Source organism: Myotis nattereri, assembly GCF_964212035.1.
Source record: "Myotis nattereri genome assembly, chromosome: 2".
NCBI classification, from domain to species: Eukaryota; Metazoa; Chordata; class Mammalia; order Chiroptera; family Vespertilionidae; genus Myotis; species Myotis nattereri.
In genome coordinates this window covers 175892398-175917127 of record NC_138076.1, presented here as the reverse complement: position 1 = coordinate 175917127, position 24730 = coordinate 175892398, and the positions used below count along the sequence as shown (strand labels likewise).

At 38.5% G+C, this 24730-nt stretch overlaps 1 protein-coding gene across 1 annotated transcript in view; it reads right to left on the bottom strand.

Moving 5' to 3' along the window:
* SYT10 (synaptotagmin 10) overlaps nucleotides 1-24730 on the bottom strand; it is a gene marked incomplete at its 3' end in the record, with an annotated part of 72327 nt that overhangs the window by 3983 nt on the left and 43614 nt on the right. Inside the window, exons 4-5 of the mRNA XM_081083693.1 lie at nucleotides 5463-5583; nucleotides 2122-2293 (exon numbers count right to left, since the gene is read on the bottom strand). Of these exons, the coding sequence (XP_080939819.1) occupies nucleotides 2122-2293; nucleotides 5463-5583 (293 nt within the window). The remainder of the gene's footprint in view (nucleotides 1-2121; nucleotides 2294-5462; nucleotides 5584-24730) is intronic.

Here is a 24730-nt window from a genome sequence, read left to right as displayed (position 1 = left end):
CAGCAGAGCATACTGAACAACATTCCTATTTTCCATCCATGTCCTGTTTTTACAGCAACAAATCAAAATAATAATGACGGTTAATAATTTGGGAGCTTATTATATGCCAGACACTGTTCTAAATAATTTAAAGGTACTGCCTCACTAAATCCTCCCACCAAGACAATGAATATCATCACCATCATCTCATTTTACAGACAGAGACAAACACCCCAAAGTGCAGGGACCTGCCTGCCTTTACACGCTTAGTAAAAGGTCGAGGCAGCATTTGAATTGAGACAATGGACGCAAGTGTGCAAGTGGTTAGGTTGCTTCTCAAGAATGGAGTATAATTTAAAGGCATTTCTAAAGGTTATTTTGACAGACATCTCTAAGAAGACTTTGAGATAATTTTTTAGGACATTTCATTACTTTCTTCCTGTCATTGATATTGATTTTTATGTTTACTATCATTTTCCTCAATATTAAGTTTCCCAAACAAACATACTTTTTAAAAATATATTTTATTGATTTTTTACATAAAGGAAGAGAGAGAGATAGAGAGTTAGAAACATTGATGAGAGAGAAACATCGATCAGCCTGCCTCCTGCATACGCCCCACCGGGTATGTGCCCGCAACCAAGGTACATGCCCTTGGCCGGAATCAAACCTGGGACCATTCAGTCCCCAGGCCAATGCTCTATCCACTGAGTCAAACCGGTTAGGGCCAAACATACTTTTAAAAATAAGTTGTGTTTTTTTTTTCATCTTCCTGTTTTGTATATTGTCAGGATCCATTTCCCTAAACTTGTCTGAATGACAAATTCTCAATTGGATCTCCCTGCAATCACTGTGGTGAGAAATCAATAGGAGTCATTTTCTCGGTAAAGCAGGACAAGGGCTACCAATGAAAACAGCACAACATGTTTAGCTTTTGAAATTTCAACGGACTCAAGAGCGCTCTCTTTCTTAGGGTAGCTTTCTTTGTAAACTGTGATATAATTTAATTTCAAATATTAGATGATACATGTCATTTTATTTTTCACTGCTTCATTTTGTTAGCTCTGAGCCAGAAGATAGCATATTAATTTCTCAAGGTTATAGGGTCCTGGTTACTACCATTTTCATGGTCCTATACAGATGACATTCTTTTAAAATATTTATATATGTGTGTTCCATTCCACTTGTGTTATTATTAGAACAAAATAAATGTAACAAGATACTGTCTATTGCTGATAATTTTGTAGGTTAAACATACAGTAGTCCTTTCCAAAAAGAATTTATAAATATGAAAAGCAAAACAATAGAAAGAAGTATAGAGCAAGGACCAAAGAAGAGTTATGAATGTTTAAGATGGGACAAGAGTTCAGAGGAAGAAGAGACAGATTAGCGGAGAAAGACACAGAAGTGGTGACTTGAGCACGGCTGTAAGGCATGGGTGGGATGAGATACACAGAGCAAGGTGATACTATCTCAGACACGGGAAGGGTGGGAAGATAAAGGTTAGGGCTGCTGTAGGAGGAACCTTCAGAGCTGTACCTGGGAGTTTGCAATTTCTCTCATGAAAGGACAAGTGACTCCGTGTGTGTGAGCTGGAAGAGCTGTCCACAAAGCAATGTTTTAAGATGTCAGAGCATCAAGGCTGCATTCCTATGGCCGCTATTCAACTTCTCCTCTTAATGCTCACTGTTCACAGTTCCATATTATGCTGATGTTTTACAAACGGGAAAAGCAAATCCCCAAGAGATTGCATAACTTTCCCTTTCACACAGCCAGTTAATGATAGAGCTCTAATAAGAATCATAATATTCATATTCCAGCCCAGTTGGGAAAACAAACTCCGTTGATTTTAATTTCTGTTGTCACTGTCAAAAGGCTTCACACAGTGCATTCTATAATGTGCTCCATACTGCGTCTGTCTGTACCCATTCTTTCACCAGCCCCAGGTGTCCCATTCTTCAACTTAACAGTGACTTCTTTTGGAGAAGAAGAAAAAAAAAAGAAATATTATAACATGGAATAAATGAGTTTTGAAGGAATAACTTTTTCCTCTTCCAATTGACATTAAAACCGCTATAGTGGACTATGGTTTGCATATAACTAAACATGACTGTTCAGCAGTGAGGACACAGATACACGTACCTGTCATAATCCATGACCGCGATGGAGAGGCTGACCTGCTCCACATTCTCCGGAGGGATGTCAAAAATAATGGCCTCATTGTACACAGGGTTTAGAGTGTTTTTCTTTGTAGTTGTTTTCCTCTTTTTTAATCTTCGACCCTCACACATCAGAGACACTTTGACATAAGGATCTAGGAGTGGGAAGGTCATTTTGTTAAAATAAAAGTAATGGTATGAAGTAGAAATAAAATTGCTGTTAATTGTTACTAAGAAAAGTGGCATTTAAGCTATTTAGTATTACCAGTTTTAAATTCAAATGATTTACTTGGGGGCAGTAGACTCTCTAGGACTTCTTACTTTAAAAAAAAGCACTTATCTTGAACGAACTTGAAAATAATTAACTTGATCTCACTATTCGTACCATAACAGAGAAAACTCACTCATTTCTCAAGAGCCAATCCAGAGCTATAATGTCACAGCTATTTGAGGACACAGTTTATTAGAAGTGATTTCTAAGGAATGGAATCCCAAAAAGTAAGGTTAATTATATTAAAGTTAATTTCTTTCAAAATAATTTATAATAAGAATACTAAAACGTATGAAAGAGCAACACTATCTAGACCAGTATATATAATCAAAAGTTGAAATTAGAAAGCAACAACTACAATAGCTGGCATTTTCTTCAATCGTTGGAAAAGATACTACAATCAGAGGTCTCATTTTAATCATAGCATTAGTGCTTAATAAAGAGCTCAGATTGAAGAAATGATTACTACACATAATTATTAGGTGCTCAAGAGTATACAAAAAGAGGGCAATATGTGCCTTAAAGATGGCCACAAGGAAGGTTTCTGTTATGACATTGTTTATATGATGCCAACAGGAAAGAGAAAAATTTAGTTGGGTTATATCTTTATGGGCCAAGGGAACTTAACAAGTTTTGCCCAGCTGATTGTCCCTACTGTCTTACTCCTGACACCTTATGTAGAACAACTGTTACAGTACTATAGAAAGTTATGTAGTATTACACAAAAGTTTCTTTAAAAGCCTTTACTTTTTTATAAAAAGGAGGCATGGCTTTGGGAAGGGGTGTTGGCATGGTAGATGGTTAAAATAATCCATTTCTAAGCTCTATCTTTATGTTTTTATTTTCTGGTCATCCTCCAACTATAGCACCACCACCTTTTCTCTTTCCACCAATGTAATAATACATCTTATTTCCTTAGAATAGGCCAAAATGATGGCAATATTAATTTAGTTGAGCAAATTAATGTTTTTTAAGCTCTAGAAAAATGTATCTATGTATTTTATAAGCATATCCTCCAAGGGTTAAAAACATATTTTGTGGCTAGAATTGAGGTATGGAGAAGAAAACAAGGTGAAAGGACAATGTTCAATGGCTGTTTTCCATTTATTTTTATTTATTTATTTTGCAAAAAATAATAATATATGTGTATATATTTAGATTTTTCAATAACTGGAAATATGTTCTAAGAAAGAAGCTCATTTTTTGTGATCTATTTTTGTGTATGAGCCCATAGGCCTAGGCATTTCATTAACAATGGGAACAAGCCCTGATTTATCCTTCCATGCCCCCATCATGTCTCTGATGACATTTCTCTACTCTACTCATGACAAGGATAATTTACCGGCTCCTGAGTTGATTCACAAGCCTTTTGTGAGAATTAATGAGGTGTTGTTCTCAAAGCACGCACTCATCTCATAAAAAGCCTCATATAAATAAAAAGTAATCTTGTACTTAATTACAACTTTGATGCTGTTTGCTTGTCTCAAAATTTGATCTCTTTTGATTCATGGTAGAAAGAATAGAATAAACAATAATTTGTGAGTACACTGTTTAACTGAAGTTCTTCAACATTTGTTGACCCAATAATTTTTCTTGGGTTATTTAAAAATAAATGTGGAATTTACTTACTTTCTTTCTACATTTATATATCAACTATGTATTGCAAATTTTGAAAAAATGAATAGGCCCATGAACTCAGACAGTGGGCTGGTGAGGGCCTGGGGTGGGGAGCGGGAGTGGGCTGTAGGGGGTCAATGGGGGAAAAAAGGGACATATGTAATACTTTCAACAGTAAAGATTAGAAAAAATAAAATAAACATGAACAATAAAATGGCAACAAATACAATAAATAAATAAATAAATAAATAAATAGTAAATCATGACATAGCTCAAAAGTCAAGTTGCTAGAGAAGGATGTGCAATAAGAAGTCTCCCTCCCATCTGTCTCCATACCTCTCAACTCCAAACCCCATTTTTTTGTGTACCACTCCAGTACTTATTTATGCAAATTTAGCAACATGAACATATATCCTAAAAATTCCCATTCTTACATAGAAGGGAGCATGATATCCATACTTACATTTGCATCTCATTCTTTTAATTTACATACTAAATCCTGTCCCTCTTTCCACACTAGAATTTAGAGTTTCCTCAGGCTTTTTGTAATGCAAATTTAGGGGGCATTTTTGTTCTTAAGAACCACAACATTATAAATTGCCCATCCCCATGTCATACTTTACTGTATCTCCATTACTATTTGTTATTTCTGTTCATTTCAACAAATGGTTACTGACCTCCCTACTCTGCTCTCATTTTTCCTCCCCCAGAGTATGCCAAAGGTCACATATTTAGCTATAAATAATCCTCCAGAACTGCAGTGATATAAGTGAAGGGATAAAAGAACGATGTGGCTTTAACACTAACAAAGTTAGCACACACAAAAATTTCCTTCAAGAATGTTTTTAAGAAACTTCAAGAAGCATTTATTTATTTTATTATTTCTTTCCATCCCTTAGAACATACTTCCAATTATTGGCAAATTTTTAGTTAGGTAGTAAGAATGCAAATGCAAATGGTGGTCTTGAAACCTGGTTATTCCTCTGCAGATCAGGTTGGGAAATAAATAGCATATTTAGACTGCTAAATATGCTTTCAAGTGGCCCCCAGTCATAGACTAATGCAAGTTCGAAGTGCATGCCTTCAAGTTCAAGAATCTTCTTTTATAAGCAAGTGATTAGCTGAAAGTAGGGAAGTGGATGGTAAATCACATACTTTTCAGAAAGAGTTAATCAGTAGAGGAAGAAATAAAAATAAAAACTCAAGTTCAAAGTCAATCTATTTGGTAATACCTTTTAAAAATTTTGTGATGATAATGCAAATAAAAGAGGTGATTTGGAGCAATTTAGTTGGGTAATCTCTTTTTCCACTTTTATAGTACCCCAATACAGACAAATGAACTCATTAATTCCATCACTACACATACTTTTGGGTAGGTACATGTACTATTTTATTTGGGAATGTATCCTTGGCTAACTAACCACTTGTGTGCATACCTGATGCGCCAGTAATATCCATAGCCTTCAGATTTCTGCACTTGATGACTGTCAATGTCATACGTCCAGCAGTTGGCAAATAACAAAGGGAAAACATGATTTCACCCAGGTCTACGCTTTCCTAGAAAGGCAATTGGTAATGTTAGCAATTTCAAACACCAGAGAGTGAATACAAAATGTAACTGAAGGGGTTAAGTAAAAAATCACTTTAATAGAATATTTGAATGTCAGTTTAAATTGTTTTATTGAGGATACAAATAACATTGTGAGAAAGCTGTTCCATGTGGAGAAAGAAAAGAGAATATATCCTATCTCAGATACTTACTTAACATCTCTACTTGTATTTCTTTTTTAAAAAATATATTTTTATTGATTTCAGAGAGGAAGAGAAGGGAGAGATAGAAAGATCAATGGTGAGAGAGAATCACTGATTGGCTGCTCCTACATGCCCCCTACTGGGGATCTAGACTGCAACCGGGAATGTGCCCCCACCAGGAACTGAACTATGAACTCCTGGTTCATAGGTTGAAGCTCAATCACTGAGGCATGCCAGCCAGGCTCCACTTGTATTTTTAACAGGAATCTCAAACTTAATAGAGTCAAAACCAGACTGGTGATTCCACTCATTCCCTATCATCTTCTGAAACCAATGCCTCTGTCGGTCTTTTCATAATCAGCAAATCCTATCTAATAAAAGACAAAAAGGGTAATTAACCTTACCTCCACTACGCTTCCCACTGGCTAATCAGGGTGATATGCAAATTAACTCCCAACAAAGATGGCGGCCGACAGCCATGCAGCTGAAGTGAACATGAGGCTTGCTTGCTCCAGTGATGGAGGAAGCCAAGGTTCCCCGCCTGCCGCAGCCCAGCTCTGAGCTCCAGAAGCAACAATGTTTCAATTATAGAAGCTAAACAAACCCCAGATACCTGCTTTCAGCCGGTCATGGCCTCAGAGCTGAGAGCGCCAGTGATGGCAACAATGTTTCAATTATAGAAGGTAAATAAATCCCAGAATAAAAAAAAAAAAAAGGAGAGGCTGGGAGCTTCAGTTGCCTGCCAGCCTGAAAACGGCCCTCAGCCCCTCACCCAGACTGGCCAGGCACCCCGGTGGGGACCCCCACCCTGAAGGGGGTGTGGCCAGCCTGAAAACAGCCATCAGCCCCTCATCCAGGCTGGCCAGGCACCCTAGTAGGGATCCCCACCCTGAAGGAGGTATGACCAGCTGCAAATAGCCATCAGCCCCTCACCCAGGCTGGCCAGGCACCCAAGAGGGACCCCCACCCTGATCTGGGACACCCTTCAGGGCAAACCAGCTGGCCCCCAACCCATGCACCAGGCCTCTATCCTATACAGTAAAAGGGTAATATACAAACTGACCCTAACAGCAGAAAGACTGGGAATGACTGGTCACTATGACACACACTGACCACCAGGGGGCAGACGCTCAATGCAGGAGCTGCCCTCTGGTGGTCAGTGTGCTCTCATATGGGGGAGCTATGCTCAGCCACAAGCCAGGCTAATGCCTGCCAGTACAGCGGTGGTGGTGGGAGCCTCTCCTGCCTCCTCAGCAGCGCTAAGGATGTCTGACTGCAGCTTAGGTCTGCTCCCCGCTGGGAAGTAGACATCCCCCGAGGGCTGCTGGGCTGCCAGAGGGATATCTGTTTGCCAGCTTAGGCCCAATCCCCCGGGGAGCAGGCCTAAGCCAGGAGGTGGTCATCTCCCAAGGGGTCCCAGACTGCAAGAGGGCACAGGCTGGGCTGAGGGACACCGCCCGCTGAGTGCACAAATTTTTGTGCACCGGGCCTCTAGTAGTAGCATAATTCATCCAGAAGCTGGAGCCAAAAACCTAGCAGTCACTTTTATTCTTATCTTCCCCTCATGCCTACATCCAACCAATGTCTTATCTACATTATCTACAAAATGTATCCCAAATTACTGAGTTTCTTTTCAACTATATCACTACCATTCAAGCCAGTATCACCTCTTACCAGGATTATTTCATTAATCTCTAAAACTGATCTCCCATTTCAGGAGTTAACCTTCATACAGTGGTCAATGAGGTTATTTATAAATACAAATCAAATTATTTCACTTTCCTACTTAATACCATCTAAAGGCTCATGACTATATTGTAATAAAATTAAAATGATTTACCCTGGCATATAAGTGGGGTAACTATACATCCTGGTGTACCTGGGAAATTCTGGCTTTCTACCTATTGTCTGGTGTAATTATTAAGAACATCCCCTTTAATTCTTATATATGTCTTTGTTTGGACAATGCATTACAAGGTTGTACATGTAGGGCCCCGTGTGATTTGGACCATGCCTATCTCTCTAACTCTATCTCTTGCCTCTCCCCTCAGCTCACTCTGATGCAGATACAAAAGGCTTTTTGCCTTTTTTCTGTTGTTCAAATGAATTTTGTTCTTGTTTTTGGTCTTGAATTTTCTATTTTGTAAATCTTCACATGGCTGACTCTTTTTCACCATGTAGGACTCAGCTCAAATAGCATCTCTCCCGTGAGGCCTTCCCCCTTCCTATCCTACGCTCACCCTACTCACGGATCCCTCACATTTTCCCCCCATAACAGTTATCATCATCAGAAATCATCCTTGAATTTCACTTTTGTTTCCCTGGTTCCCATATATAAGAGCAGGGTTCTTGTCTGTCTTATTTTTGCATCCCACTGAAGTGGCTGGTGCATAGCTAGCTCTCAGTGCATTTTTTTTTTTTTTGAAGCAATGAAAAGATTATTAAGTAACTTGGATAAAAAATGACCTACTTTGTTTCATTTATAAACTGTCCACAGTGCCCTGATACAGATATATTTGCTGTCATTGGCACACAGACTGTGGACAAATGAAAATGAGTGTGAACAATGCACATTTAGGATGCTTCTCAAAAAGTCATTTACAGGATTTAATCAAATCATTCCTAGTTAAGACAATTTGTGGTGGATTTAATTTGGGGGGAAATAGGTTGCTATGCATTTAGGTCAAAGAAGTAGGCTCCCAAAAATTGTTCAGGAGAAGCTATTATCATTTATTAGACATATTCTTACAGATCAGGTTCTGATTTAGGTATTCCCATTTCTTTATTCATGGTCTAGAAGTGGTAAAGCCAAATAATTAGCAGAATAAACTTTGAGTCAGTTAAACTTGGTTTTGACTCCCGTTTTCTGCTCCTCACCTGTGAGATCCTACAAAAGTTAATTAGGCTTTGACTCTCTGAAACTTAATATTTAAACTGAGGAAAATGCCCATGCCACAGGGGTTTTAATCAACATGCTCTAAACCAGTGGTTCTCAACCTTCCTAATGCCGAGACCCTTTAACACAGTTCCTCATGTTGTGGTGACCCCTAATTTCATTGTTACAAATTGAACATAATTAAAACATAGTGATTAATCACAAAAACAATATGTAATTATATATGTGTTTTCTGATGGTCTTAGGTGACCCCTGTGAAAGGGTCGTTCGACCCCCAAAGGGGTTGCGACCCACAGATTGAGAACCGCTGCTCTAAACAAACCCCGTTACTTAACAGTATCTGGCATATGGTAAAAGATGCCATTCATTGCTGTATTGCTATCACATGGAGCAGTGCCTTACACATAAGTACTGGATAAATAAAAAAAATTAATAAGGTGAAGCAATTATTATTTTGCAAGAAAATTATTAAAAATAAGTATTTTATTAAAAAGTTATATCCAACTGGGTCTCCTCTGTGCTATTGGATTGTTGCAGACCCAAAGTAGTGAGCAAGACCTAATAGAGGAGGCCTGCCAAGAATTCATTCTTTTCACCACCAAGCAAGTACTGGGCTCATGGTAGGTGCTAAACACCAAGATAGACATGGCAGGATTCTGCCCTTGAAGATCTCAGTTGAAAAAGAAGAGTAGTCTGCAAAGGGCAAATAAAATAATTCTGAATTCTACCTTTATCTGATGATTCTCTCCTTGTTTCACTTTCTATCTCTTTTTCCAAATGTTCCTTTAGGCTTAGTCAAGGGGCTGAAGCTTCCTGTCGGCAGCCATCCCCCTCCTGCACTGGGTATTCCTCCTCCCAGAAACTATCAATCAGAGTCAGCATATTGCGTTGTCAGCTGGCAAAAATTATGAAGGTAAAGCAAGGTATCAAGTTCCACCAAGAAACATGGGGGTGAGAGGTGGTGATGGGGGAGCAAGGAATGAAATAGGAGACACGATCTCAGACATGAAATGCTTGGAATCCAATGGGACGTGCACCAGGTGCAAACTCGAAAAAAGTGTGAGGAGGCATCTAAAGGGATTCGTAAATAAAACATTTTCATGTGTCTGACTGACATGGATTTGCTTTTACACATTAAATAATCAGAGGGAGTAATTTTGTACTTCTCTGGGCATATCACATGCTTACTAGCTGAAACAAAGAAAGTTCATCATGTTTGGTCCTATCTCTCAAAGACCCTTTCTATGGATCCATATGCAACATAATTTTGACCGTTATTAACAGGTACTATTAGTAAACACAGAGTCTAAAGTGAGGAGTTGACCAAAGTACTAGCCCAAATATATGGAAAACAAAAAGCATGATCTCTGAGTAGCTCCAAATAACAAGCTAGCTGGCTTTATGCCTAGTACAGTAATAAGAAACCTACTTAAATATTTAAACTACATGTAGTCAGGAGTTGTTTGTTTTTTTAAAAAATTGGAATGAACTGGGTGGTAAAAATTAATTTATAATATGCATCCATAAAAATTGCACAAAAGTTTCATTCTTCAGTAGACTAAATGTTCCCGTCAGGAAATATAGCTGTGGAAGAACTAGAACTGCCTACATACTGAAAAGGGCAGAATGCTCTCTAAGGTAAATGCCACTATTCTTCAACTTTTAAAATCTGGAAGCGATCAAAGAGATAATCATGAAAAAATGAACTTAATTAAGAAAAATGGCTATGGGACCTTATAAAAGGTCCTCCAGCAGATGTAGCAGCAGAATTCTGGATTTTGGCCACAGTGCTCTGAGCTGGTGTGCACTGACCCCCACTGCCCACCACCGAGGCTGTCCTGGTTGATGGCCCAACTCCAAGTTCTAATTGCTGCCTCTTCCCTCTCTGCTCCAGACCACTACGGTTTATAAGGCCACACTCAGACTCAACAATCTGAACCCTCTGATGCCTAGCAAAGAACCAGGAAATAAGTTGAAAGGTGTTTGAAGAACCAGCAAAAATATAAAAAGTTATGCAGTAAATAAGCCTCTTATTTAACGAGATTATATCATTTCTTATTCAACACCCATTTGCTATTATTTTAGACAAAATTCTAACTAGAATGTTTACTTAGTATATCAATATATATCAGGTCAAAACTCATGCGAAATGTGGAAGTGGGGAAACGTATAGCATTAGGTCTAGTGGAGATAGAAATAAATGATAGCTGCAAAGAAGCCATACATATAAAAGAGAAGCCAATATTCTGAAAAGGATAGCAATCTAGGTCATTTTGTATCATGGGGAACTAGCACTAATGCCTCAGCAACTTAAAAAACAAGAGTTTGTTGCAGACTTGAAAAGAAATTAATATTCAAAATGATGACTCTGAGTCATCAAGCTAAGGGAAAATATCCTAAATGTTCTATTGAAGAAGGTAGAGACATGTACACTATTTTTTACAGTTATTTTTATCCAAAATCCTTAAAATGTTTGAAGGGGTAATTTTGGTTTATAATGAAAAGCTTTGAGTTTCTGAAATTTTTATTCATGGGCAATTTTACTTACTGCAATTCTATATAAATATGAACCTTACATAGTAAATTTTAAAACACTGGTATCTTTGGGCAAATAATCATTTGAAAGCTGGCTATAAAGTCTAGGGCATAGTATTCTAAGAACTTTCTTTCATTTCAGACACACTAATGTATTCGGTTGAACATTCATAGAGACAGTCTTCCGTCTGGGTCAGGGCCTGGACATTTGATTTCTTCACCCTGGCTCCACAGACAGCTGGGTGAAGGGCTATCGTCAACCTCACAAACGAAGTCACAGTGATAAAGTTATTTTGTTCCATGCACTGTCTCACCAAAATAAAAGCCATTGGAAAAATAAATTGATATACAAATGGTTGCATTGCACATCCTATTTTAGGACTAACAGAACAAGAGACCTAGAGAAGGCACTGCGAGCTCCATACTTGAGGGTGTGATAGCCAAGAGAAGTCCAGGAGGAGAATAATCATCACACTGGGGTTCGAAAAATTAAACAGATGGGACTGAGAGGGAAGGCGAGGAATCATGTTGTATGTGAGAACTACAGTTAGTAAGAATGGTAACAAAATTTGAAAAATGTTTATTTTGAGGAAGCTAGGTTAGGATGGAGAAAGAAGAGAGAGGGCATTGAAGTAAACAGGTGTGGGAAGATGCTGGCTGAAGAAAGGTTTGAATTCAGTGATATATTAGAAAGTAAAAATCATTAAAACTTATTGGGAAAAAAAACCCTTTAAACAAGCAGTTGGTTGCCAAGGTGACAACAGCCATCACATCCACTTAGCACCCTAAATGCAGCCTGCCTTGTACATTTCCTGGTTGGCAAGAGAACGGATGGTTTTCCACACAACGTTAAACAATGTGTTATTAGAGCAAATGAGATCTTCATCAAATTACTTTAGTCCTTCATCCACCTGCTCGTAAAATGAAGCTAGAGTGAAATGCAGACCAGAAAGGTCTACTGGATTCAAAATACCCTGATATTTTTATTTCTCTCTGATGCACACCTCCCATTTGCCTAAAAAACATTATGGCATTTAACCTTGAGCAATACACTTAACCTCACTTGATCAGTTTTTTTTGTTTTTTGGTTTTTGTTTTTTTTTTTTTTTTTTGGTGTAACATGAGGGTGCTCAAAGAGATGAACTAATTTATCTTCCATTCTAAAAGTTTGTCATTTTAAGCACTGGCAACGTGAAGATTACTTAGCACGTATAGCTCAGGCATGTTCAAGAATGTACGGACAGGCATTTTTAAGCCCTATTTGCTATAGAACTGGTGGAGCCTCATAAGAAAGACCACAAAGGATCAACTGGTGCTAATAACTTGATTTCAAGTTCAAGAACAGATGGTCATACAAAATGGCTATCATGCTGATTTCCAATGACACACTAGATGAGGAGGATGCAATCCTTAAGGCAGAGTGCATGCGGGTTGATCTGGTTGGTGATCATGAGGAAAGACCTTACAGGATAATGAACGTGCATTGTCATTTATATTGTCTCCTGGCTATGCTAAAAATCTCAAGGGGGTTGTTTTTTACTCTCTGAAATGTGTTGGGCACACAGGGGCTAAAATATAGAGTCCACCCTCCTCCACATTACACATGTGGTTCCTAAGAATCTGGTCCCTATGTGTTTTTCTACATTAATCTTACAAATTTCTCATGAAGTTTCTGCAACTCCAAAACTCTGCACTCTAGTGATATCAAATACCATGTCAATCTCTAAACATTTTTTCATTCATTAGTATACTCTTGTTTATTGAGAGCATCCAGAATGCCAGGCAATGTTCTAGTTATTGGGGGAACACTGATGACCAAGACAATTTTTTTCTCCTTATAGGGTTTATATGTGATTTTTAAATAAAGTCACGTAACCTCTCAGGATATCATGCAATTAATCAGGAAACAAGCTAGCAGGAACACATAAGTCTGCATAATTTTACAGTACATGCTCTTTTTTTGTTGTTGTTGATTTTTTTTTTTTTTTTGGATCCAGTGTTGCAAGGGATTTCTAGAGAAATTCTTGGGTTTTAATTATAGGAACAGAGATAAAAAGTACCCGATTCTTCCCATGAGGATCTCGGAGGACTTCAGAGTAATTAAATGCGTGACATTTAATCTGAACCTTTAAGAATGAGTAAAGGTAAAGGGAATTAAAAACAGAGGGAGATGCATATAAAGAGGCTTTGAGGGTTGGAATGTCCCACAAGGACCAGAAGGCAAACAGAGACCACAGGCTCTGGCAATGGCAGAGTATAATTTAAATGGCAACACACTGACCGTATTCTCAGGACCCCTCAGAATACTTATTCAGGTCAACCATGATTTTCTCTGCAGTCAGGATGAGATCCATTTCCATAGCCAATAACAATTTCCTGGGTAGGTTGCATTTAGATTTAAAAGGGCTAATATAAAAACATAATGTATGTCATGGGTTTCATTTGCTGCCTGACACATAGTAGATATTCAAACATTACCATTTTTTTTTCTTGTTTAAAACAATTCTTCTGGGGTCAGTGACTGGCATAAGGTTGATGCTTAATACAAAGTTTATTGAGTGAAGAAGTGAATGAATAAATGGAAAAAGCATCAGCCCTGATCATGACGCCAATGGCAGCAGGGATGGCTGCTCAAAGAGTGAAGGCTACTCAGTAAGCAGGGGACAAGTGAGCAAATTGCAACACTGTTTGTGGGTGTTGTGGGCTTTGTGAGTGGGACCCCTGAGAACTGTGCAAGGGCACGTCCATATATCGTGGCCCTGAGAGTACAATAAACTAATAGTCATAACAGTTCTGAGCCATTTAAAGATATATTTATGGTTTGGGGAGCTAAAGTTAGAGGATACTTATCGATTAGTTTTACTGAACTTTATTTCTCTAAAGGTCCCTCTGGTCTAGTGTGATTTGGGATGCTGTGTGCTATAATTCCATCGCACGTTGGCATTCGGAGCCAAATGTATCCCTGAGGCGTATAAATTGCTCTTTGTCTTTGAACATCTGGCCACCTCCTCCAACCTGCCAGCAGAAGCTGTCTAGTGACTCTGAGAGGCACACGAGAAGGAGGACGCTGTTTGATATGCTTCCTACCTTGATACACAATTAGGAAATGTAATTAACACTATAACCCTTCCTCACTTTCTAGCCCGCTTCCCTCCTTTTCTTCCAAAGAACTACAATTTTCACACAGCACATCCTCCCTGCCCTTTCTTCTCCCGGTGATTCTGATTAAATTAGATTTCATCGTGTTCAATGAGGGTGGGGGCAGGAAGAGGCAAAGGAGGGTCCTCTCATAAAACCTAGTTAGATTCCTGGAGTTTTCGATCACATTTTCCATCATGGAGTCTTTCCTGCCGTCTCCACGTGAAGACGGAGGAAATGCTACCAGGTCCCCTTCAGCAGGACCTGCTTGTGTTTCTGCAAGAAGGAAGAGATGCACTTTGGATTAAGCACAGACTATTAGGAACTGTGCTTGGCCATGGTACCCAACCCAGGTGAAATTTTCTGAACTCAGGGCAGAAAAGGGCAGAGAACATGGCAGTGTTAGAGACGGGGTAATTACAAACCCCAACGAGCATTAAGCGATTAACAGTCGCAACTCAGAGCAATTGTTGCCAGGGATGCTATTGAATCCTGCCATGTGGCTGCTCAGTGGGAGAACCATTTTCAGCTCCAATGCAAGTGGGAAATATCTCTGCCTGCCAAAGCGGGTTAGCTCTTATTCTATCCTACACAGCTGTAGACTTAGCTACCACCAGCCACGGAGTGCTCAGGTTGTCGAGATAGGGCGGAGGCCTTAAAACAGCCTTTCCTGGATTTAGCAAATCAAGCCTCCTAACTGTAATAAAGAGCCTGAAGCAAAGAGGGGCCTGAAGCAAAGCCCAATACAGACACCTGGACAAGGGCAATCTAGGACATAAGAAGGGGACACAAATTTGATGAGAACTCTTCCCTTTATCATACTGGATAAAAGCTATCTCAAGCTTCTTGGTGAGCGGGGCTAGAGGCTTATTCTCAAACCTTAATCATTATTTATAGATAGGGGCATAGGCCTAGTGTAATAAACTGCATGCAGCTCTCTTTAGAGTATTTGATGCTTCTAAGTGTCTTTACGAAATCCCTGACGAAAGGAATCCCTGTCAGTATTGCTGTACATAACCTTGGACTGGATGAACTTGGCTTCACAATTCTCGAGTCTACCTTAAATTGGTTCACATGGCATCATTCCTGCTCCCCAAAGTCTATTCTTCACATAGTAGCCAGAGATTTATTGATCATGAAACGATGGCTCACTTCTGATCAAAAGTCATGAATAATCTCCAGAGGCACTCAGAATAAATTTCGAAGTTCTTTCCATGGCCTAAGGCCACTCAATAATCTGACCCTCAGCTGTCTTTCTGATCTCATCTGCTATCACTCTCATCAGAGGCCTTATCTGACCACCCTATCAAGAGTGTCCCTGCCCTACAACCACGTCCTATCCCCTACCCTGCCTCATGTTTCTTAAAGCACTTGCATTCATTGGGCATATTATATATTTCCTTTGTTATTACATGTCTCCTTTCTTACAAAGTAGGACTCAGAGAATGGGGACATTGTATGTCCTGTAACATGCAGGAGAGTGGGTGGTAAATAGAAAAACCAAACAGAAGTTGGTTGAATTGATGAATTTAAAATGCTTGTTCTACAAGTGGACAGAGCAGGTAGCAAGCCTCTATTACAAAATGTTTATTTAGCCATTATTTTCTCTGGATGAGCAAGATATAACAATTGCTTCTCTCTATACAACCAGATCACAAGTTAAAACATTTGCAGTCTACTTGGTATGATAGCAATCTATTTGGCATAATTTTCTGCTTTTGTTCTCTATGCTCTTCTGTAGACTGGTATTTGATAGGTGCCTACAACATTTGTAAAGCATCCCTTCACTTACTATGGGTATGGGATTGTGCATAGTTTTTAAAAATTAAAAGCACTCCTGAAAACATCAATAAAATTGATGTTCGGTCAGTAAGATCTTTGGTTTACTTAGTTTGTGGGAAGACTTCATGCAATATATGCCATGGTATAATCTTTTACAACATTGTTGTAGTTTATTCAATTTCAAGATTAAGTTAAAGAGTACAGAATAAGTATCTTTCACTCATTAAAAAATACACAAGTGTATACTTTTAAAAATTTAAATATTAGGGTGAGACATTCAAGACATGAAAGTAATTGGGATGTTAGTTATCAATTGGGTAGCAAATAGTTGTTTTCTTTATGTGCAAGATTATGACACTTGGCAACTTTAAATTTTACAAAAATTTCACATTTATTATCCCATTTTATTTTCAAAATATTCCTATGGGTTTGATATTATTATAAACCTCTTTTTTTTTTTAATGGATGCAGTAACAAGTTCAGAAATGCTAAGCAGCTTACCCAGTAAAAAAGAGAGAGAGAGAAGGCAGCAGAGCCAGGATTCTAGTTAAAGAACATCCACTTCACTTCCTGGAGTTTTCTCTTTCCCTCCGCACCCTCCCTAATGGAAACAGTGCTTCAAATGTTACTAGTCAGGAAAACAAATAAAATTGTTTTCATGGTCTTAGATGTCAAAGCTAGCAGATGAAAAATGTTTAGAAATTAGAAAACCAGTTATTTGACTTATAGGAAACTGTTTAATGCAGTCTATTATGGAGAATATTTTGAACATTCACACTTATAATTGAACTGCATATTCTTTTCACTATACAATAGCATATTTATAATTAATGACTAAACTAGTTAAATGCAAGAGAGCTAGGATAACTCAACAGTACCTTTAGGAATATTCTAAACTCCTAAAACTTGCAGCAGACCATATATTACTAAAACACTGGGGCTAAAAAGCTTCTCCTTACCTCCTACAACCTCCAAGCTGTAAAATACCACAAGATGCAAATGATCCAGTTAAATTATATCCCCAATATAAGGTTTTCACTAATTACATTTAAGAGAAAAACATTGCCTAGAAATTTCCTGAAGTAACACTGATACCAACTGCTTGTTTGAATGCTGCTCAGAATTATTGCTTAGTTCTCCATGAATTTAGATAAAAATTGTTAACAAGATGGATTTTATAAGATTGTAAGTTGTAAAGATCATGTATATATATATATTTTGTCATAAGTATCATTAACATTTTATTTAATTTAAACTATAAGTATTCTGATATTTCAATTCTGTAAGTCAAAAGTTGAACTTTCATGTTAAAAAGAGTCAATTTCTTTTTAGCATGGTGCTACTTTGATATAAATCAAGGCAAACAATACTGAACTAAGAGTTAATTAAAGGTAGAGCCTAGTTTTTTTAATCGCCTGAGTGAATTTAAGTGATTTTTTTAAACTATAAAATGGAATGATCACACTTGAACTCTACCAGTTCTATAATAATATGCTCATATGATCTAGACATAAGACTTCTCAAAAATTCTACTCAACTCACACCCATGAACATTTAAGTTAATATGAAAACACTCCTGACCTGTTACAAGTCTCATGCACTTTATTCTGAGAACAAGATCTCAGGGCATTGTTTAAGATTTATTTATTTTATTTATACACAAGTCTCCCAACTTAGTGTTTTATTATACAATCTGAAAGCAACAAATTGGAGATGTAAAGAATGCAGGAAGCGTGTACCTTTATAGTGGAGATAAAACAGTGTAATAGAAGAGCAATCAACAGAAATAAAAGCCTGCCTATAAAATGTATTGTAGCCCTGACCGGTTTGGCTCAGTGGATAAAGCATTGGCCTGTGGACTCAAGGGTCCCAGGTTTGATTTCGGTCAAGGGCATGTACCATGGTTGCGGGTGCATCCCCAGTAGGGGGTGTGCAGGAGGCAGCTGATCAATGTTTCTCTCTCATCGAAGTTTCTAACTCTCTATCTCTCTCCCTTCCTCTCTGTAAAAAATCAGTAAAATATATTTAAAAAAATGTATTGTAATGGTTACTGGTGCTAAAGATCACAACTATTAAGAAAAGGTTAAATTATTCAGTAGATTCTACTTAAAAAGCAGGGTCAGGTATATCATTTTAGAAGTAACACTGAAATTTTTATTTTAAAAATCGATGTTTTATTTAAGACATCGAATAGATAAGTCTGTGTTCTGAAACCTATAAAATTAACGTAAAATTATTTTTTCCAGATTGTTCTAAATAAATAACGTATTATTCTTGATTGAAATCTAGAGTTTAAGGGACAGGAACTCTAGCTTTTTGGAATTTTGATGAAATGTGACATTCTAGTTTAAGGAGTTCCATTGAAATTTTCTGTGTAATAAAGATTTAGAAGGTTATAGCAATGGTCAGGGTTCCCTCTCACTTTCTGTGGTGGAAGAAAAAACTTGTCTTGATATCAAGATTTTAAGGAATTAATTTGGTGCCTCCCAAGGTAATGGACACACAGAATATCGTAGGTACCTGGCACAGTCCCAGGCGGTTAAAGAAAATGAACCTGATTGTAATCAAGAATATTTGTCTTTCTTCAGGGTATTAGTCAGGGATCCAGGAGGAAGCAGAAGGCATGCACAAATTAGAGTAACTCCATAGGGCCTAACCAAGGGACCACTTACAGAGATGTGAGCAGGGAGTAGGGAACGATAAGAGTTGGTGCAAGTGTTCTGAGGCTGGTGACAGGGGAGGCTGTAAGGACCCCTAAGTCGGAAAGGACAAGGGCGGGGACAGTTTCCTGGATTCAAGAGGGAAGTCGACTCTGAGGAGAACTACCTCAGGTGAAGGACATGCCAGCCGGGGAAATCTCACAGAGGAGGATCTGAAGAGGATACATCTGAATGCCATTCTCCTCCTGACCTCACAGGAGGAGGGCGGAGAATCTTGGCACCAAACAAGGCAGCCTCTTGCGGCACCAAACAGGGAAGAGAACAGTGGAGAGTGAGCTTAAAGGGAAACACTCAGAAAATACCCAGCATCCTTAGCCCCTTGAGGTTTTAAAAGGCGCACTTTATAAGGACATGTACACACTGGTGAAGGAAGACAGAGGAGGAAGTGCCTAGTAGAAAGGAAAGAGTGGGAGATGAGGGCATGCTAGGTGACAGAATGTATCCTATATAATAAAAGAGAAACATGCAAATTAACTCCCTCTGCTACACTCAAGCCACGCCCACAATCCACACCCACCAGCCAATCAGGAGCGAGTATGCAAATTAACCCAACTAAGATGGTGGTGGCCATGGAGCTGGAGTGAGCAGGAGGCTTGGGTTGCCCCCGGCAATGGAGGAAGCCAAGCTTCCCGCCTGCCCTGGCTGGCCCTGGGCTCCGCTCAAGGCTACAAAGTTTCAATTTTAGAAGAGAATAAGTCCCAGATACCTGCTTCCAGCTGGCCATGGCCTCTGCTCAAGGTTACAAAGTTTCAATTATAGAAGATAAATAAATCCCAGAAAAAAAGCAAAAAGCAAAAAAGGAGAGGCTGGGAGCTTGGGTTGCTGGGGGACTTGGCCAGCCTGAAAACGGCCATCAACCCCTCACCAGGCTGGCCAGACACCCCAGTGGGACTCCCCCACCCTGAAGGGGCTGTGGGCAGCCTGAAAACAACAGCCCTCAGCCCCTCACTCAGGCTGGCCAGGCACCCCAGCGGGACCTCTACTCTGATCCGGGACACCTTCCAGGACAAACCAGCTGGCCCCTACCCATGCACCAGGCCTCTATTCTATATAATAAAAGGGTAATATGCAAATTGACCCTAACAGCAGAATGACTAGGAATGACTGGTCACTATGACACACACTGACCACCAGGGGGCAGACGCTCAATGCAGGAGCTGCCCCCTGGTGGTCAGTGTGCTCCCATCAGGCTGCCAGACAGCGGTGGTGGTGGGAGCCTCTCCCGCCTCCTCAGCAGCACTAAGGATATCTGACTGCAGCTTAGGTCTGCTCCCCGCTGGCAAGTGGCCATCCCCCGATGGCTGCCGGGCTGCCAGAGGGATGTCTGACTGCCAGCTTAGGCCTGATCCCCTGGGAAACATGCCTAAGCCAAGAGGTGGACATCCCCCGAGGGGTCCCAGACTGCGAGAGGGCACAGGCCTGGCTGAGGGACCCCCCTGAGTGCACAAATTTTTGTGCACTGGGCCTCTAGTATACATCAGAAAAAGAAAAAACAAAACCAGTATCTACTCACAGAGTCACAGCATACAGTAACTAAAAAGATTTAAATTACTCCTCACACAAAACTTTCTGACCCAAGTAGAAAAACACAACCTAAAGGTAGCTCCTACCCTAGTAACAGGTCAGCCATGTTTAGCACCAAGATCTACTTTCCTATTTAAAATGTAAGCTACATCAACAACCAAAAACATATCCTGAGATATCATTCTGCTAATACTTTGTAGTTAACATACAGTGAGAATTTACAAATGTCTGGTTCTGTGCTAAGGACGTATCTTATTTAGTTTATTTAACTAATTATGGTTGGCCTTCTTGCCTTGTCATAATTCCCATTGTACAGATAAAATAATTACAACTTAGAGATTTATTAACATGCTCAAAGCCATATAGGCTACACTGCTTCAATGAGAGAGAGAGAGAGAGAGAGAGAGAGAGAGAGAGAGAGAGAGAGAGAGAGAGAGAGAAGTGTGTGGAGGGAGGGGTTAGATGGCAATTGTAATCTTTAGAGGTAGAACAATGAAATTTAGATTGTAAATTATGTAGATACAAAGATTTTGGAAAAAAAATCATCTTGCTTCATAATCAACTACAAATATCATGATTAAAATATGGTTACCTTTCACTACCAAGTTCTGAATGACATTCTTTCACTGAATCAAAATATCACACTGTACTTACCTAACAGTTCTGTATTTATTTAAAAAGCATGGCATCAGTGTTGAATTAAGTCTAAAGTTGGTGGCACAAATTTAAGTTTTGTTTTGTGTTCTTTTTAAAATATATTTTATTGATTTTTTACAGAGAGGAAGGGAAAGGGATAGAGAGTTAGAAACACAGATGAGAGAGAAACATCGATCAGCTGCCTCCTGCACACTCCCTACTGGATATGTGCCTGCAACCAAGGTACATGCCCTTGACTGGAATCAAACCTGGGACCCTTGAGTCCGCAGGTCGACGCTCTATCCACTGAGCCAAACCGGTTAGGGCACAAATTTAAGTTTTAAATATGCTTAATTCTGATTTTTTGTTTGGTGAAATAGAACACTGTAATCAATATTACAGAAATCTACTGCTTAAACTGATATTAGAAAGGCTAATATAATTGTTGTAGGCTATTTTAAAGCCAATTTATCTTCAATTTTTCACTTGAAATGCAAAATATAGTCAAAACAGACTGAATGGACACTGAGCCTTGCACTCTAAATGTACAAGGCCAACTAGATTCCATGCTAAGTAAACCCTGTTTGCTAAATAATTGCATTTTATAACTAAATGCCCACAAGTCATCAGTTACCACCAAACTTAGGGTAAAGTGAGATGAAAGAAGCGTGACAGATACAGAGAGAAAGTGACATAATATTGGGAGAAGAGAGGAGGGAACCAGATTCCAGGGTGCATCACCCGAGAACAGCCCTCTTGCAATCTGGGACCCCTCGGGGGATGTTGGAGAGCTGGTTTCAGCCCAATCCCCACAGGCCAGGCCGAGGGAACCTACTGGTGCATGAATCCATGCACCAGGCCTCTAGTGTGAAATAAAACACATTACTTTAAACCAAAGCTCAGCTAGTGCATTTAGTACTCTGAATGGTTGGTACAATGGACACAAGTTTCTTGTATTTGTCATGTCAAGGCCTACTCTTTCAAACAGTACTTGACAGATCCTTAGAAGGTAACACATTCAAGCATTTATAGCTGCAAACAAGGTAAATGTGGTTATACATATACACCTTCCTTTCTTGTGAGAATTCCTGAGTGTCTAAAACATGTTTGGTGCTGAAAAATGTTCATTGGATGGATGAGCAAATAAATAAATAGGCAAAATAAAATTAGTACGGTTCAAAAAAAGCTTTTCCTTTACTTTCAATGGCTTCTTGAGTGCATGAGAAGACTATGCTTAAATATTAAAAATACATTAGTCTTTATAATGATTGACTTTCTGAAAAAATATTTTAATAATATACTCACAGTTTTAAAATAAAATGTATATAAAGAAATATGTTGGCAAAAGCATTCCTTTTCTATATTCATTCCATTTTTACCATTTTTCACAATAAGTAATTAATATTATTAAATTCTTGTGGGTTTTTACATAGATTTTTTTGTATATATAATTGAATGTAAATAAATATTTCTCTTTTCACATTACAGACATAGGTACACATACACACCATTCTTCAAATGATTTTTTTTCCTAAGTTGGAGGTATTTCTGTTGTGCAAGAGGTGATTGGCTTGCAATATTTGTCCTATATAGTAAGATAATCCTAAAATAAAAATTATTTTTTGGACATAATATTAAGACACACCTTTATTATTTCCTTTGTCATTCTATTTGAAATTTAAAAATGCCCGATAATTTCTGTTAAAAATATAAATCCTCCTTATATAGAAATAATTTATTAGCAAGGGAATTATGAATATAAAATGTGTGACTCTTGTTTCAATTTGATAGAATTTTTGACAATAAATTAAAAATATTCTTGGTTTATTTTACAAATAAATTTGTGCCATAGACTGACTAATAAAAAAATAACCTGTCTATAGAAAGTAGTTAATGTTAACAAATATAACTAAGCATACGTTTATTAATTTGTAATCAGATGGGTAAATCACTACATTGTTTGTTTTTCCAGTGGTAGATTTGTACTTACATACATTCTTACACTTGACCTTTTATGAAAATTTGTTTTAAAATTAACCATAAAGTGCTCATATATGCCATGCAGGGTGCAAGAGATGCCTAAGAAAATTGCTTCTTCCAGAAATCAGAGGCAAGTGGCAGACATAAAACATACACTTCTAGAATGTGGACATAAGTGCAACAGATAATGCTTTCATTATCATATATTACCTTCTTTTCATTTCCATTGCTCCCAGCCTCAATCAGACTTTATTTCATCTAATTTACACTGCTGTTAAACTCTTTCCCGATGTCCTCTATTTCATAATCCTCTACTCCTATCCACTAAACACACCGAGATGCCACACAAGATAATATTTCCAGTAGTTTCACTCCTCTAATAAAAAACAAAGTAAATGTGAGCCCCTATGGTATTGAAGGTCCTATTGATTGTAGTTAAAATATCACATTCTACTTTGGGTTCTCTTTCGTGCCTTCATCCCCTATTCCCATTCACAAGTCTACTGTTTTTCACCCTGAAAACATTCTAGTCTCAATTTATTCCCTTTACCTCTGCTGTTTTCTCTTCAAGGAACATCTATCTCCTTTTTTTCAGAATTCTATCATCATCCAAAGGTGATCTTAAATACTATTTTCATCTGAGATACAATCTGTGCCAAAAAGTGTGTGTGTGTGTGTGCGTGTGTGTGTGCGTGTGTGTGTGTGTAGACAACACTACGTTTGTGGATATTATCAGGAAATGATTAGACAGTATTATTTATATGTTGACATATACTCTATTTTTTGGTATACTGGTTCTTCCATTTGATTAAATTTATTAGCCAAAATTTGTATTTTATTAGTTTTTATTTCCACTTTGAAGAAAGTATAAACTTAACTTTGTACATAGAGGATTCTCAGTAAATATTTATGTAATCAAACTGAAGTTATTTAAATCAAATGCTATAGAAAAAAATAATTTCATTTAATAAACTGGCCTAGATAGATTTTTTGAATAAGACTTTGGGCAGGCCTTTGGATATATGGAAAAATGTGACAGATTCCATGATGAAAATTTGGTGGTGTGAGACACATACAATAATTAAAAACAACAATTTGATAAAAAGCAGCTACTCTTATTTCCACAAACTTCTATGTTCAATAATTATAAGAGAAGGAAAAAAAGAGGCCCATAGTACTGATATTAGTATGCTAGTAAAGCAGGACTTGATATTCATGATATTCATTAGAAATTAAAGATATATCAACTATTTCTTTACAAATTGATGACAAATGTTTTTTTCTACTAAATTTTGATTAAGTTTGAGATTTGTAGTTACATAAAGACACTCTTTAAAAACTCATACATGATTATTCTATATAATAAAAAGCTAATATGCAAATAGACCAAATGGCGGAACCGAACAATTGGTCGCTATGATGTGCGCTGACCACCAGGGGGCGTGTGCGGAACATGGCAGGTATTGGCTGTGGCAGGATGGTGGAGCAGGTGAGCGGGGGAACCAGACCAAGGTGGGGAGCCAGTTGCTGTCATTGGGGAGAGCCTCTGGGGGTTACTGAAAATACAGTCCTGCCCAGCACTCACACCTGCTGCTGGCACTGGGCCCCCTCGCACCTGCAGCTGGTGCCAGACCCATCACTCTCACCTGCTGCTGGTGCCCGGTGCCAGCCCCGCTCACTTGGCTCCATCAGCGGGTGTGAATGGCTGCTACTGGTCCTGATTGCCCCTGAGGGCTTCTCC